The 16,677-nt window shown below is 29.9% G+C and overlaps 1 protein-coding gene across 1 annotated transcript; it reads right to left on the reverse strand.

Annotated features, from left to right (window-relative positions):
• Positions 1-7,109: 7,109 nt before the first annotated feature.
• LOC106773709 (FACT complex subunit SSRP1) lies at positions 7,110-13,511 on the reverse strand. Its single transcript, XM_014660454.2, has 16 exons — positions 13,290-13,511; positions 12,054-12,239; positions 11,748-11,853; positions 10,973-11,109; positions 10,706-10,789; positions 10,540-10,634; positions 10,323-10,431; positions 10,096-10,182; positions 9,921-10,013; positions 9,531-9,728; positions 9,282-9,427; positions 9,051-9,198; positions 8,582-8,680; positions 8,314-8,487; positions 7,796-7,874; positions 7,110-7,705 (listed from the first exon to the last, which is right to left on the reverse strand). Exons 1-16 carry the CDS (start codon positions 13,341-13,343, stop codon positions 7,578-7,580), a joined length of 1,923 nt encoding a protein of 640 aa, XP_014515940.1. The 5' UTR covers positions 13,344-13,511; the 3' UTR covers positions 7,110-7,577.
• Positions 13,512-16,677: the final 3,166 nt, after the last annotated feature.

Raw genomic sequence — 16,677 nt, forward strand, 5'->3', positions numbered from 1 at the left:
TATATATATATATATATATATATATATATATATATATATATATATATATATATATATATATATATATCACTTTAAAAAAATTAATAATAAAATGAATAAGTTTAATGATAAAAATTTTATCAATCATGTAAATAATATGTGCATGTTATTCTTATGTTATGTTATTTTTAGGTTGAAATTCAAAATTAGAATGGAATGACATTTTTAATCATAAAAATCAAAATGATTTTTATTATGTTTAAATTCAAAATCAAAATTGAAAAAGAAAAATATTTATTTAAAATTGAGTAATTAAGATATGGGACGAAAAAAAGAGAGCGTGAAAGTTATTAGGAATGAATAAAAGGTGAATTATGCGATTATGGCACTAAGTCATTCGCTTCGTGCTTTGCAGTTTTTGGAAGAGGATCGTGTTGACAAGGCCTTGAGGGACGTTGGAACTAAACATGGCAAAAAGGATGGTTAGGGGAGTTAGGAGGAGTTCCATAGCAGTTAGGGTAATTTTCTTAAGGAGTTAATGGTTTCCTTTGTTAGTTATGTTTAAGTTATATCTTTTATGGTGATCGTTGAGTGTTTTAGTGATGGTTGAGTGTTTCATTACAGAAACAAGAGGTCTGCCTTATGTAAGGGAATATTTTCCCTGTTGTGTTGGTTGTTTTCAGTGTATTTCCATTCAAAAAAATTGTTTCTCGTGAGGATTCATAGTTGTTGTGAATATTTAATTTGAGATAGTATCTAGGTTTTTTTAACACAAAGCTAACAACTGCTTTTAGAGATGATACTGACTTTTTTCAGAATCTAGAATAGACTTTAATTCAGCGACCTTCTATCGAGTACTTTACTCAAGAGAAATGAATTCATCACTGAACCACATCACTACAAGCCTTAAAAAAGAAACATAGAATTCACATTGAATTATATATATATATATATATATATATATATATATATATATATAGACACACACAGATATATGTACATATATGTATACATGTATATGTGCATATATGTGTGTGGACACATATGTATGTGTATGTACATATATATACATGTATATGTGCATATATGTGTATGGACATATATGTATGTGTACGTACATATTTGTACACATATACGTACATACACATATATGTACATATACGTGTGTGTGCATATGTGCATATATATATATATATATATATATATATATATATATATATATATATATATATAATTCAATGTGATTTCTCTACCGTGATGGAACATATACGTATGTGTATGTACAGATACGTATATGTATGTGTACATCTTTGTACATATTTGTGTATGTACATATATGTACGTATATGTATACATATATGTACTCTGATTCATATAGCAGTTCAAAGACAACAATCTCATCATCAACATCTATTAAGTTGCTCGTTTTCTGACTTAGCAAAAATCAAGGAAAAATCATCATCATGTTCAAAGAAACTCTGATGTTTGGATAAGCCCTTTAAAGAATGATAAACCTGATACGTATATGTACATACACATACATATACATACACATATATGTACATCACTTTAAAAAACTTCATAATATTTATNTTTAAAGAATGATAAACCTGATACGTATATGTACATACACATACATATACATACACATATATGTACATCACTTTAAAAAACTTCATAATATTTATAATTATATTTAGAAAATAATATATAATTATGTTATTAAATTATATTCATAAATAGATGAATATTTAATAATAAAACGAATAACTTTTTAATAATAAAAAATTTGCCAATCATGTAAATATTATGTTCATATTATTTTTGTGTTTGAGTTCAAAATGAAAATTGAATGACATTTTATCCCTCATGCAACTAATATGATTATGTTCTTTTTATGTTTAAATTTAAAATTAAAATTGAAAAAGAGAAACATTTGTTTAAAATTGAGTGATAAAGATATGACATCAAAGAAGGAGAGCATCAAAGCTACGAGGAGAAAGGGTGAATTATGAGAATATGGCAGTGAGTCATATGAATCGTTTCGTACAATTTTTGAGAGAGAGTCGTTATGACGAGGCCTCGAAGGAGCTGGAAGAGGCCGGAAGATACTTGCATATGCTACTTAGGCTTCAAAATATCCCTGCTCCAGGGGGTGTTAAACATGGCAAAAAGAATGGTTAGGGGAGTTAGGTGGGGTTCCATAACACTTTGGAGTAATTTTCTTAAGTAGTTAATGGTTTCTTTGTTAATTATGTTTCAGTTATATGTGATGGTTGAGTGTTGTAGTTATTGTTGAGTGTTTTATTTCAAAAACAAGATGTTTGTCTTATGTAAGGGAATGTTTTCCCTGTTGGTTGTGTTGGTTGTTTTCAGTGTATTTCCATTCAATAAAATGGTTTTCATACTGTGAGGATACATAAATTTGTTGTGAATATTTAATCTGATATAATATCTAGGTTTTTTTAACACCAAGCTAACAATTGCTTTTAGAGATGATCTTGACTCTTTTCATAATCTAGAACAGACTTTAATTCAACGAGCTTCTATTGAGCATTTTGCTTAAGAGAAATGAATTCATCTTGTTCTAAACCACATAACTACAAGCCTTAAAAAAGAAACATAAAATTCACATTGAATTTATGCACACACACGTATATGTACATATATGTACGTACACATACATATGCGTCCATACACATATATGCACATATACATATATACATATATACATATATGTACACATATATGTATGTGTACGTACATATAGGTACACATATATGTATATACACATATATATGTGTCCATATATATATATATATATATACACATATATATGTGTCCATATATATATATATATATATATATATATAATTCAATGTGACTTCTCTACCGTGATGGAACATATATGTATGTGTATGTACATATACCTATATGTATGTGTACATCTTTGTACATATTTGTGTATGTACATATATGTACTCTGATTCATATAGAAGTTCAAAGACAACAATCTCATCATAAGTTGCTCGTTTTTTGATTTAGCAAAAATCAAGGAAAAATCATCATCATGTTCAAAGAAACTCTTATGTTTGGATAAGTCCTTTAAACTTAGGCTTCAAAATAATCCTGCTCTAGGAGGGGTTAAACATGGCAAAAAGAATGGTTAGGGGAGTTAGGTGGGGTTCCATAACATTTTGGGGTAATTTTCTGAAGTAGTTAATGGTTTCTTTGTTAATTATGTTTCAGTTATATGTGATTGTTGAGTGTTTTAATTATTGTTGAGTGTTTTATTTCAGAAACAAGATGTCTGTCTTATGTAAGAGAATGTTTTTCATATTGGTTGTGTTGGTTGTTTTCAGTGTATTTCCATTCAATAAAATAGTTTCCCGTGAGGATTCATATCTGTTATGAATATTTATTGCTTTTAAAAATAAGCATTCGGACTGTTTTCTGTATTGCCCATTAGACAAATGTTCATCTTTAATTGTAATAAACTTGTTTATTTTTGTTTGGTTCTTCATCCCTTTTCATGTAGTTGCATTACCTCTTTCAAAATCAAACAAAGAACAACAACTGTTCTGTCCAGTCCTTCACCTTCAAATTATATGATCGCAGAAAATTGTAAAAAAATGATAGGAGAGTTTCCTTCTACAATCACCATAAGTAATTACTGTAACATATACAGATTTACTATGATTTTTCAAAAATATATACGAACTATTAACAGTAAAGAATATATTACTGTCTAGCTGAGACTGGGAGCAATAGCACTTAAAACGTAAGAGATTTCTCCATTAGAAATGCTTACACAAACCCATAAATTTACATACCCCAGATGTTTTCTCATTCAGGGATTCTAACCTAAAACATCACAGCATTGTTTCAAAAACTAGATTCTCTAAAGCAATTACTTGAACAACAATGAGCTCATAAACATGTATACTATAAAAGAAGAAAATAGGAAGAACAAAGAAAGGTTTACTAAAATAAGATTGCATTTAGATTGGCTAAAATAAGAAATAACAGACCTACCTTTCCCTTTCGTGAAGCTACTTCTGCGATCATTAAAGTAATACTTAGAAGAGTTATCCCGCAAAGCTACCCTGGTAATTAATCACAAAATCACTTCCTGGAACAGCGTCGTATGTTCCATTTTCCTGCAACCATTGATACTTTTAGTTTTTACTTTCGTTAAGAAAACATAGAAATAAGAAACCGCTACCGTAAGAAATTCAAATTCAAATTTAACTCAATCTCGATCGCTGAAAACTAACTTATAAACATTTCACTAATAAAAGTAATAATAATAACACATTTTAATAAACACCTCACTAATAAAATAATAATAATAATAATAATAATAATAAATAAATAAATATAAGATTATAAACATTCTAATGATAATAATAAATAAATAAAAATAATGTTGTAAACACTTCATCATAAAATATTAATAATAAACAAAAATAGATTATAAATACTTCAATAATAAAAAAAATACAATAAATAAACAGAAAAGAGGTTATCAAAATCTCACTGATAAAATAATAATAAATAAATAAAAGAAATTATAAATACATCACTAGTAAAATAAAATAATGAGAATAAATAAATAAAATTGAAATTAAAAAGATCTCACAAACAAAATAGTAATAATAAATAAATAAAATGGAGTTATAAAGACTTCACTAATAAAATAAAAACAATAATAAATAAAAAAATAAAAAGGAAATTATTAACAACTCATTAATAAAATAATAATAATAATAATAAATAAATAAAATGAGATTATAAAAACTTCTCTTATAAAATAAAAATAATAATAAATAAATAAAAATAAAGTTATCAATATCTCACTAATAAAATAATAATAATAATAATAATAATAATAATAATAAATAGAAATAGTGTTATAAACATTTCATTAATGAAATAAAATAATAACAATAAATACATAAAAATGAGATTATCAACTCTCACTAATAAAATAACAATAAATAAATCAAAATGAAACTATAAACATATCACTAATAAAATAAAAATAATAATAATCAATAAATAAAAATAAGATTATCAACATCTCATTAATAAAATAATGATATAAATAAAAATAAAATTATAAACACATTACTAATGAAATACAAATAAAAGAAAAACAAAACTGAAGTTATCAACGCCTCATTAATATAATGATAATAAATAAATAAAATTAATGTTATGAATACCTTACTAATAAAATAAAAATAAGGACACTAAAATAAAATAAATAAATATTAAAATAAATTTAGAACTTATAAAATAGACTTTCCTTAGGCCAAAATAATGTGTGCAAGTAAAATTCTACTTCTACATGAATAATTTCTCCAAACTACACAAATTGCTAATAATAAAATCAACATTTATTATTTAAATATTTTTGTATGTAATAATAAATTCATTATTCCCTATTTAAATATTTATTTGTAATAAAAAAAATTATCGTTAAAATATTTATTTATGATATTTCACATCTTATCCTAAATGTGAAAATAATATTTTTTATTATAGACCTTTATATGTAAATTTGAATGGTTAAAGTAAAGAATATTATGTTAAAAATATGTTATAAAATTTAACTTAATTTAACTATTAACAAAGTTAGAATTTAATTGTTACAAAAATATCTTAAAACATGAAACATGTGACACTAGTTCAAACTAGTAAAATTTTTCTCTCACAAGAGACTCTAAATGAAAATGCAACAATTAAAATGAACTAACCATGTTTTATAAATTCGGATTAAAAATATCATTACGATCTAACAATTAATTAAGCAAAAATTATTTCTTTTAAAACAAACTTCCATTTGTAAATTCCACTAATATGATTAGAAAACTATATTTCAATAATATTTTATAAAAATTATAATCTAATCTAATGGTTAATGAAATTATAATTAAATTTTACTTTCAAAACAACTTAGAAATAAGATCTAGTTAACACTTCGAAATCATCCACTTTTTTTCTCATATTACCTATTTTTCTCATATTACATACCACAACTATAAAAAAAAAAAAAAATTGTACACAATCTAATTCAAAATTAAAAAAGAAAAAGTAAACTAAAATAGGCATCATAAATAGAAAACACTTACATTACTTTGCATATTTTATAAATTTTCTCTAGTCTTACAATCTCTTTAATAAATCCTCTCTTTTATAAACACAAATTTATATTATAATAACAAGGAGTGAAAAAAATACACTCTGCCTCCTCACTTTTAATCTGTAAAAGTAATAAACGATTTGGATTATATAGAAGTAATAAACAAATTGGAGTATATTGAAATGTGTTTCGTTTTTTATTTTTTTACTTCCTATATTTTAGGACGATTTTGATTTTAGTTATTTTTAAACTAAGGTATAATTTAGTCTTTCAACTTTAGAAAATTCTAGTTTTAGTCCTTTTTACCAAATTTTTTTAATTTTATTTGTTGTTTCAAACACGTTTCATTATAGCATTTGAATTGTTTACACTATTTAACACATTTTTGCTTCAATGTTAACTGAAAAACGCGTTTTAAACAACAAATAAAATTAAGAAAAAATTAGTAAAAATGACTAAAACCAGAGTTTTCTAAAATTGAAAGACTAAATTATACTTTGATTTTAAAATGGACTAAAATCAAAATCACCCTAAAATATAGAAACTAAAAACATATTTAACCCTTTAAAATATAAATAAAAGTAAATTATATATATAGACACATACACGTAAACAAACACTCCAAATAAAAGAATCACTTCTAAATAATATAAATAAATCTCTATCAAAATAACTTGACTCAAACTACCTACATGTTATTAATCTTTTGAGTCTCCTCCCATTCACTCAAAACTTGTATTTATGGCTCAAATCCTTTGATTTCATATCAATATTTGTATCGAAAAATTACATAAATTTACAAGTTGAATGGATATCAGTAAAATGAGAATAATATTTTAAATGACCTCCAATATGTAAGCACTTTCAATGTTAAAATTCTTTATTCTTGATTTATTTTTCTTAACTAGTAATTGTTGTCCAAAATATAATAGTATAAAAAATAAAAGAGAAAAGGTCTTCTAGTAATTAATAACCCTGATTATACACAAAATAGAAGACAAGACGACTTTCACGATCAATATGCAATGAATACAGTAAGCTAAATATAACAATTTAAACCCTGTTCATGCAAAAGTTGAAGGTGTGAATATGTTACAAGTCCTACATCGGTGGGTCAAAAACCCAAGGGACTATCATTTTATAGGCACAATATATTAGGAAATTGGGTCTCAAACACAGACCACTGATTTAATGAAGCATAGGAACCTAATCAACGCACTAAACTCGTCCTTCCTCTATCTTCGATAAACCAGGCAAACCATCAGAGAATAAAACTCTTGAGCTCATTCACAAGTTATCAAGCCATTTCAAAGAGGAAAAACTTTTGTCAATTTACGGAGCATGTGCGTAGATGCCATCACCCGTAAGAAATATATTGCATGGCATGATGATAACACGTATCTATAGAACTGCATTAACTGACAGGATTTTTCAGTGTTGAGAAACAGCCTTAAGAACTGTCAGAGTCATTTCCAGAATCAATATTCATAGGTTGGGGATTCTTGTAGCCACTGATCTCATCCTTGTAACGTTTTTTATCTTCGCGTGCTTTTGCCTCGTATGGTTCCTTCTCATCCGCTGTGCATTCAATAGGTAAACAATATACAGTTTAGTGGATTTATATATAAACGTAATAAGCTCAGATCAGGAATGACACAGCAGCCATACCTGACATCTTTTTCCATTTCTCTCCAAGTACTCTTCCCACGTCCGTAAATGAAATTCCAGGATTAGTTTTCTTTAGATTCTGCAAAAAATAAATACTTTCAGGAAATATTATGTAACAATAACTAAACTTGTATAAACCACCCTCCTTACAAGACACCGTTTCTGGTAAACTTTGTAATTTCTATCAATCAAAATAGCAATTAACAATTTTCCTATAAGTCATATTTGGCTACACCAAGTTCGTTGAATGAGTTCAGCGTTCAGACAAATCGGAACAATACCTATTAAGGCTCAATTGCATTCATTTCAGATTTTGCTGGATGATTTCAACATTATTGATTACCAAGGCATGTTGAAGATTATTTTTTCTCTACCCAACCTGAGAAACTTTGATACTCTCCCCAAAATTTCAATTACATCAAAATTAAGTACACAGATCTACCTCAACAGTGACGTGAGGTACCCCAACGACAAATTATACACAAATCCAAAACCATATGACAGGATAGAACACAGACCTCTCTTTCCAATTTAGAAAAGAACATGAAACCAGACATTGCCCTCTTGGGTGCATTCGGGTCCTTTTTCTTCTTCTGTTTTTTCTTCTTTCCATCCTCATCATCTTTAGATTTCTTTTTTGAAGTAGTCGCCTTAGAAGGCAGGTCCTTCTTTGATTCCTTTTTTACAGGCTTCTGAAAATTGGTCACTATTAAGGTGTCAGAGGAGTCTTAGATTTAAGAGTGGAGAATTATCACAGATAACAAAGGCAAGCAAAAAACCACTTGCCTCTTTCTCATCACCACTATCACTACCATCGGAATCATCTGCCCCAGAATCATCAGTAGGAGAACCTTCATCATCCTTGTCAGCAACAAAATCGGAATCCTGTAGACATTTACCACCATTTAATGTATATATACAGAAACAAGTTCGGGAAAATACTGCCAAGCTAAGCCCCCAAACACCATAGTGGACCAATTTAAATAGAGTCAAGTTATATATGTGTGTGTGTGTGTGTGTGCAAAAGCAGAAGCACAGAAGAAAGGCACAAACAATAGAAAACACAAAAATCAACACAATTGAAAAAAAACTGAAACATAAGCTTGCTCAAGTTTTCATGCCCAACCATTTTCAGACGTTAGTCACCATAAATTAATGTTGTCGCCTTGCTTATAAAACTATAACACAAATTTACTAAATGCTAGTCATTAACTAAAAATAAGATGAAAATTATATATAAGATTTGTTCGATCACCTCCTCGTCACTTTCATCTCCACCAGCTTCATTTTTAATACGCTCAAGATGTGGATCAACAGCATCATCATCATCATTCTCAAGAACCTTCTTAATACCAACAGTGGGTTGGGCATCTCCCAAATTCATAATTTTCAAGCCCTTTGAACTGCATGTGCAGGCCAAAACAAATTGTTTATATGACAATCAGTTGTATGTAAAATTAGGCAATGGGAATGGTATAACATTTACCTGATAAATTCATACAGATTGTGGTACTCATTTCTCTGAATATTGCGGAATAGATGCTCTTGTTCAGATTTCAGTCTGATAAGAAGGTCAAAATAATGCATATTGGAGCCACCAGCAGCATGCCTCTCAAACTCCACATAGTCAATCTGATAGGAAAGATCAACCATTAAAACCTCCATTTTGCACAATATCATATCCAATATGAACCAGTAATTGACATTTGATCATGTCATCAAAGTCAATCCTTACCTCTTCATGAAGAATTAGAGTGGGAGGTTTAGGCAGAAAGAAGAAGCTCTTCTCAAGAGGATACAGAATTCCATCTTCAGCTTTCAAAGATGATTTCACTGCATAACCATCTTGACAACTCCTAAATTTTCCAGGCTTAGTCACTTTGGCACCTGACAACCCTCGTAATATTGTGGTGAACACTTCATGAATAAGTCCCTGATTATTGAATTGAAAATGAAATACGTCAGCAACCACACAATATGCAGAAAGTTACAAAAAGCATGCATCACTCAATCATGTAAAATATGCAAGATGCCCTTTTTCCATTTTTCCAAAAATCCTTGAAGAGTGGAATCTCAAGGGTTGTACAGATGCATGAATCAATTATCAACAGTTTAACCAAAATACCTTATAAGACAGCTCCAATTTATCCTTATACTTTGTGTTATAAAGATCTTCGGTTATTGCCAATTCACTTTGAACAACATAATCAGTTTCAAACTACACAGAAATTAGCAAAACAATGTTAGAAGCATGTAAAATCCAAATCTCAACTTGGAAAACCAAAAACCATTGAGCAAACCTGCATCACAATATGAGGGTACAAAGTTTGTCCCTTCCGAATAGGGGGGTCAAGGCTAATGATAACGAAGGTATGTGGTTGATTAGACTACAGATACATGAGAAATTGTCAGCAAATTTAAAAAGGTCCAAAGAAAAGCAGTGATTTAAAGACATGGTTGGATGATGACATTATTCATCCTTAATCACTTAATATGAAAACAAATATCACAAGACCCGGGAATGAACCTTAGGAAGCAAAAATAGGCGAACCACACTGCTATACTGAATTTTGAAATCATTAGCTTGTCCCTGAAGCCGAAGGAATGACATGTGTAACTCAACACTGTATCGTCCCCTGCATAAAAGCAAAAACTTCTGTTAATGGACAAAAATATTAAATATAAAAAGAAAACCGTGCCAAAAATGCTTGCAAAATAATTTTATGTGCATTTTAATACATTACCTTGGTGTAAGGATTGCAATACCCTCAAAGGTAACAACAGCATCTTCACCTCCAGCACCAACATCAGCCATAGACATTATTTTGTCACGGAAAACCTGATATTAAATGTCAGTTAACCTAGAAATTATTATAACGTGGAATCTTTTATATCTATGAACAAACTCACCTGAGCAGGAGGACGATTTTCATCACCAACAAACTGGGTGTTGGAATTCGGTATATGGAAACTTATCTCCATCAATGAATCTTTCTGAGATCACAACATAAACTACATTAGACCATAGAAATTTCACAATCAAATTGAACCTAATACTGTAAAAGCCAACAGATGAATGAAAACAATTTTGTTGCAAAAAAGCTGCCAGTTTGACAAAACTCTATGAATTTGCTTAAGCATGCAAAACTATATAAGTGAATGAAAGTATACATATACCTCATTAGCTCCAGTCGTGTCATCCACGTGAAACTCCAAGATCACATCATTCTTCCCTTGAAGCTGTGTTTGAGAGACGTCTGCTAAAGACACTTCAAAGGCTTGCTTTGAACCAACCATAAAAGCCAGCATATTTCCTGAAATGCAAACAGAAACATAAGTACATCCACTACTCAGTTAGTAGCATAATTACAAAAGAAGTCAAGTCAAGTTATTCAGCAGGATTTGATTTACAAAAGAAGAAAACAAGAATGAGATAAAGTTTCTCCTTGAGAAGTCAACCACCACCCTCACCTTCCAAACACATACAGTCATACACATACAAATAAAACCACTTCCTTCTCTTAACAACTATTTTTCACTTAAAAAATTGCACTTAACGTGATTACCAAGTGGAAGTAAGGGTGCATTAATGCATTTGACATTTAAGTACATTAAAATGAAACGAAGCAACTGCAAATTGAGGAGGGGAAAAAGCAACAGCACATAATAAGTATACAAGAAAAACCAATGCTATACAGGAACAGACTGGATGATATCAACTGAATTTCTTTCAAATTAAGAGAGCTCAACCCTGTGGTAGGGATATTACATACCATTTACTCATGTGCTATCAAACAGAACAGTAATTTTTTTTCCCAAACACTAAAATTATAGCAACTAAGGATGACAAAGAGTAATGTTGGAGTTATTCGTGACACATCATGCACAGAAGGTCAGTTACAAGCTACAACACATAAGTCAGTTCGTGTAATATTATCACTAAGACACTAACCATTTAGATCAACTTCTCCCCAATTACGTCCGCTAACAGAAAGCTGTTTCTCCTCTACTGATATTCCACAGGTGTTTTGAAAAAAATTGGTCAAACTTACAACATCCTGCAAAATATTATAAAATAACAACCTAAGAAATTCAGAACCAGCATTTGATAGAAATTCAAGCCCAGATTCTCAAAATTCAGATCTTCAAAAGTGTTAACAAATTGATCGAAGTACAAGAAAACCAAACCAGAAGTTTGAATTCTTTTTTCAATGACTACTGTACGACAATGCACATTTAAAGAGGTAGAGAAAGTAACCTGGTCGCGAAATCCTGTGAACTTGTAGTACAACCCATCTTTGATTTGAACCCCAAGTTGGTTAGTCCTTGGAACCTTCATCCATGTCACCCCCATTATGTCAGATTTATCAACTTCAATTAATTTACCGCCACCCTGTCTCTTCCATATAATTCCTCCAGCATAAATCCTTATCTGCCCAGGATTCTGCAACCCAATTACACAAAAAGAAGTGTTACATCGCCATGGGCTAATTTCAGTCTCACTCACTGAAAATTTTTAGTTCTTCAACTACAACTATCATTAATTTTTCATTGAAATAACACGAAATAGACAAAAACTACACATGGGACAGGCAGCACAACTCTGAGTAGGGTATATGCCCAGCATATTCAGTTCATTCCTGAATATGTTACATAAACAGCACATAACACAACCCAATACTTACTGGTACAAGTATAAAATTTGTAACGAAAACAACTTTTCAACTGCTTGGTACAACTAGAAACATGACACAAAGAAAACCTTTTTGGTGGATTGTCTATTTTCCATCAAGGTTTTTGAGAAAATGTGCATAACAGATGTTTTGGGTGTTAAGGTTCTGGGGTCTCCACAACTACAATTGTCGTTGATTGGGATCTCCACGACCTCCACGACCACAATTGCCACTAAATAAACTATGTCTGTCAGTACTTTCCCACAATACCAGAAACCGCAATAAGCATATTTTTCCGTGACTCCCACGATATCAAGGACTACAACAAGCATGTTTGCCCTAAATTTCCCACACAATATAAGAACCGCGATAAAACAGCAGCCACAGCTGCAATTTAAAACCCTTTTTTCTATTGTCCCAGTTTTCATCTACTCAGAAAAGCAACACTTCCTTGGGGATTTAAGAGCGCAACAAAAACCACTGATACACAAACATCCCACCCTAGTCAGTACTAAAGAAACAAGTAAAATTTTAAGGAATTTCTATAACAAATAAATAATCTCCTACAACAACACTACGTCAATTGTAACAATAGTAATTAGGGTTTAAAACATAAGAAAAGAAAACGCAGAACAAAACCCTGATATAAGCTATCTAACCACTTGACAGCCCTACAAATCTCACTGACAAAAGCTAAGTGAAATCGAGAGGTTGAAAGCAAAAGCACACTTGAACGAAGCAAAACTAAAACCCTAGGGTTTGGGAAAAAACAAAGAAACGAAGGATAGAAAGAAGAAGAAAAATCGTGTGAGAGAGATTACAGTGCCTCCGCGGCCTCCGAGGGTGATGTTGTTGAAGAGATGGCCGTCGGACATGGCTGACGCGAACGGCGAACGGCGAAGAGCGAGAGTGCAGAACAGAACGAACAAGGGTGTGTTTGATGTTGCAGACACAAAACGCGGTTTTCGGTTTTCAAATATGTCCGGAACCAAACGCTGTTATAAAAAGGAATGCAGATAAATTTTCTGAGCAAAAGAAAGAAGGAATAAATTGGGCCAAACAAGAAGACGAAGAGTTTTCTTGGCAATTGCTCGTTACACTCCCAACATTTCTTTCTCCTCCAAAATATTATTTTTACAACTTAAATCATTTTTTTTCTCCCATATAAATTTACAAAAAATATTTTATAGTTGCCAATATTTTTTTTCGTCCATTTCTTCATCACTTTTTTTTTAATTCTGTTATTACTATTAACTGATATCCATTAAATGAAGAGCTTTTTATAAAGTGACGCGTTAAAGATTGAATAGACTTTTTTTTTTTCCTTTTAGTTCCAATAAATTTATAAATTATGCCTTTTTTTCTAAAAATTATCTGAATTTAGTATTTCATTTATTTTTTATTGATATTTTTGTCATTAAATCATCGTATGAGTAGTGAGTATATTTTTTCTAAAATTATTGTCTAAAAATTTATTAATATGAGCTACTTTTGCATTTCTGTTTATTGTGAGAACGTTTCACTTTGCATCTCCAAGGTTTCTTTCTGCATTACTAATTTCGACAAAAATCCTCTGATTAATGAGGTTGGTGTGAAGTAAATTTTCTAGTGGTTGACCGAACTCCATTGAATGAATGTCAAAGTTTAGGGTTAAATATGTTTTTAATCCCTATAGGGACGGTTTTGGTTTTAGTCCATTTTCAAATTAAAGTACAATTTAGTCCTCCAACTTTAAAAAACTCTGGTTTTAATCCTTTTTAACAAATATTTTTAACTTTATTTGTTGTTTCAAGCATGTTTCATCATAGCATTTGGATTGTTTACCCTGTTTGACACATTTTTGCTTCAATGTTAGTTAAGAAACGCGTTTGAAACAACAAATAAAATTAAAAAAAAAATTGGTAAAAAGGACTAAAATTAGAGTTTTCTAAAGTTGAAGAACTAAATTGTACCTTAGTTTGAAAATGGACTAAAACCAAAATAGCTTCAAAGTATAGGGACTAAAAACATATTTAACCCCAAACTTTATATATTTCTCTCCCGACACCCCATTTCATTTTTGTTATCTCCCTTGCACCCTCTTTTATTTTCTACTTTGTGGTGATCCTTGAGAAATATTTGAGAGAGATTGTTCATTGAGAAGTGTTATAGTTACACGGTGGAGGTTTTGTTGTGTTGGTGGTTGTCATTGAAGTCGGGAGAGTGATTTCTTTTCAAGTTTTTTGCGTCAAACATGTGCATGAATTTATTACAAAGCTCACATGTCTTAATCGGATTTCAAAATTTGATGATGACTCAGTCAGATATCATACTCCGATTGGATATCAAAATTTGATTTGTTCTTCATCAGATTTCAACATCCAAGAGTCAAAAACCATGTATTGGATTTCGATATCCAATAAGAAAAAAAAAATCGAATTTCGAGATCCAATGGAGGATCATTCGGATTTCGATATTTGATTTGTGATTTTTCAAATATAATTTTATAATTTATTATAAATGTTTATTTTATTGTACTAGTTTTTTATTTTCTTAAATTTTTGAATAAAATAATTTGCATGATTTTTTTAATTTATTAAAAAATTGGTATTTAAAATTCATATGAAAAATTTAAGTAATTTTTCCGGTAGTTTTAAGTATTATTATTTTGATTTTTTTTTAAGTTTATTATATTATTTATAAATATTTAATTTATTGTATTAGTTTTTTATTTCACAGTTTAATTATAAACGTTGAATTTATTGTATTAGTTTTTTATTTTGTTTTTTTATGATTTAAAAAAATTAAAATGTTATAATTATAAATATTGAGGAATGGATTTTATGTTATAGGTAATTATAGTCTAAATGGAAGAATATCCTTAGGGGATGAATTCTCAAATAAACTCTAGCATGCTACTAGAATTTTTGCCTTTTATAAATAAGATTGTCGAAAGATATTTGACAAATCATTATACAACAAATAAAATATTTTCCTCTCGTGAAAACTTAATTGAATGAGTGGGAATAATTGCACATGATGTTGGATTTGTTGTGACAACTATAAAGATCAGATAAAGCTACGAGTCAACCTGGAAGGATGACTTTGTATTGTTATGATGTAAAAGAGGTGGAAAATATAGAAAATACAAAACGGCTATGTAGCCTAGTACATACGACACCCGAAAATGTGAGTGTCTTTTCAAGTTAAGGGGCAAACCATCTTGTAATGGTGAATGGTGGGTATTGCAAGTGATATGTGGATACCATAACCACAATTTGGTAGAAACTTTAGTAGGTCATCCTTTTGTTGGTAGGTATCCTAGTGAACAAACAATACTTGTTTATATGACTAAAACACAATTAATACTTGGAAATATTCTGTTGACTCGTAAAGAAAATAATGATTGTAATGTCACTACAATAAAACAAGTTTACACAGCAAGGTATACATATAAATGGTCATTGAGAGGGTTAAGAACTAAGCTACAACAATTGATGATGATGTTGGATCGTGACAACTACATTCATTAGAGTGGATGTGTGGAGGAATATGAGGTTTTTAGTGACCTCTTCAAGACACATCCCGATACAATCAAATTATTGAATGCATTTAATATTGTTTTATTGATGGATTCAACTTACAAAACAAATAAACATTAGTTGTCGTTGCTAGAGATTATTAGTGTGAAATCTACTAGGTTAACCTACTAAGCGACATTTGCATTCTTATCAAGTGAACGACAAAATAATTTCACTTGGGTTCTTGAAAGGTTGAGAGGTTTATTTCTGACATCTGAGGACAGTTCACAAGTCATAGTCAGCGATAAAGACTTGTCTTTGATGAATTTCATCGACAATGTGTTTCCTGACTTATATCAATTGTTATGTCACTTCCATATTCTCGAAAATGTCAAAGCGATGTGAAAAATGTTAGTTGATTGTGTCGTAGGAGGATGTGGTAATGGAAGCATAGGAGAACATAATGGATTGTGAAGATCAGTCTATGTTTGGTGACTATGTTAATCGCCTTGAATACACTTATTGTTCATGGCCTTTATTTTTTGAATATGTTAATAATACTTGGATCATTTCATACAATACATACTTTGTAAAGGCGTGGACAAACAACGTAATGAATTTAGGAAATACAACAACGATCATGTATGTTTTAATGTTATATTACTTTATTTAATATTTGATAGTTTTGCTGATTCATTTTTGTCAGGGT

The sequence above is a fragment of the Vigna radiata genome, chromosome 1 (genome assembly GCF_000741045.1).
Source record: "Vigna radiata var. radiata cultivar VC1973A chromosome 1, Vradiata_ver6, whole genome shotgun sequence".
NCBI classification, from domain to species: domain Eukaryota; kingdom Viridiplantae; phylum Streptophyta; class Magnoliopsida; order Fabales; family Fabaceae; genus Vigna; species Vigna radiata.

Coding starts and splice junctions, on each gene's coding strand:
- LOC106773709 (XM_014660454.2), bottom strand. CDS start 13,343: ATGTCCGACGGCCATCTCTTCAACAACATCACCCTCGGAGGCCGCGGA. Junction 10,183..10,322: donor GCCTATTTTTGCTTCCTAAG/GTTCATTCCCGG, acceptor ATGTATCTGTAG/TCTAATCAACCACATACCTT. Junction 7,706..7,795: donor GAAATGGAAAAAGATGTCAG/GTATGGCTGCTG, acceptor TTGAATGCACAG/CGGATGAGAAGGAACCATAC.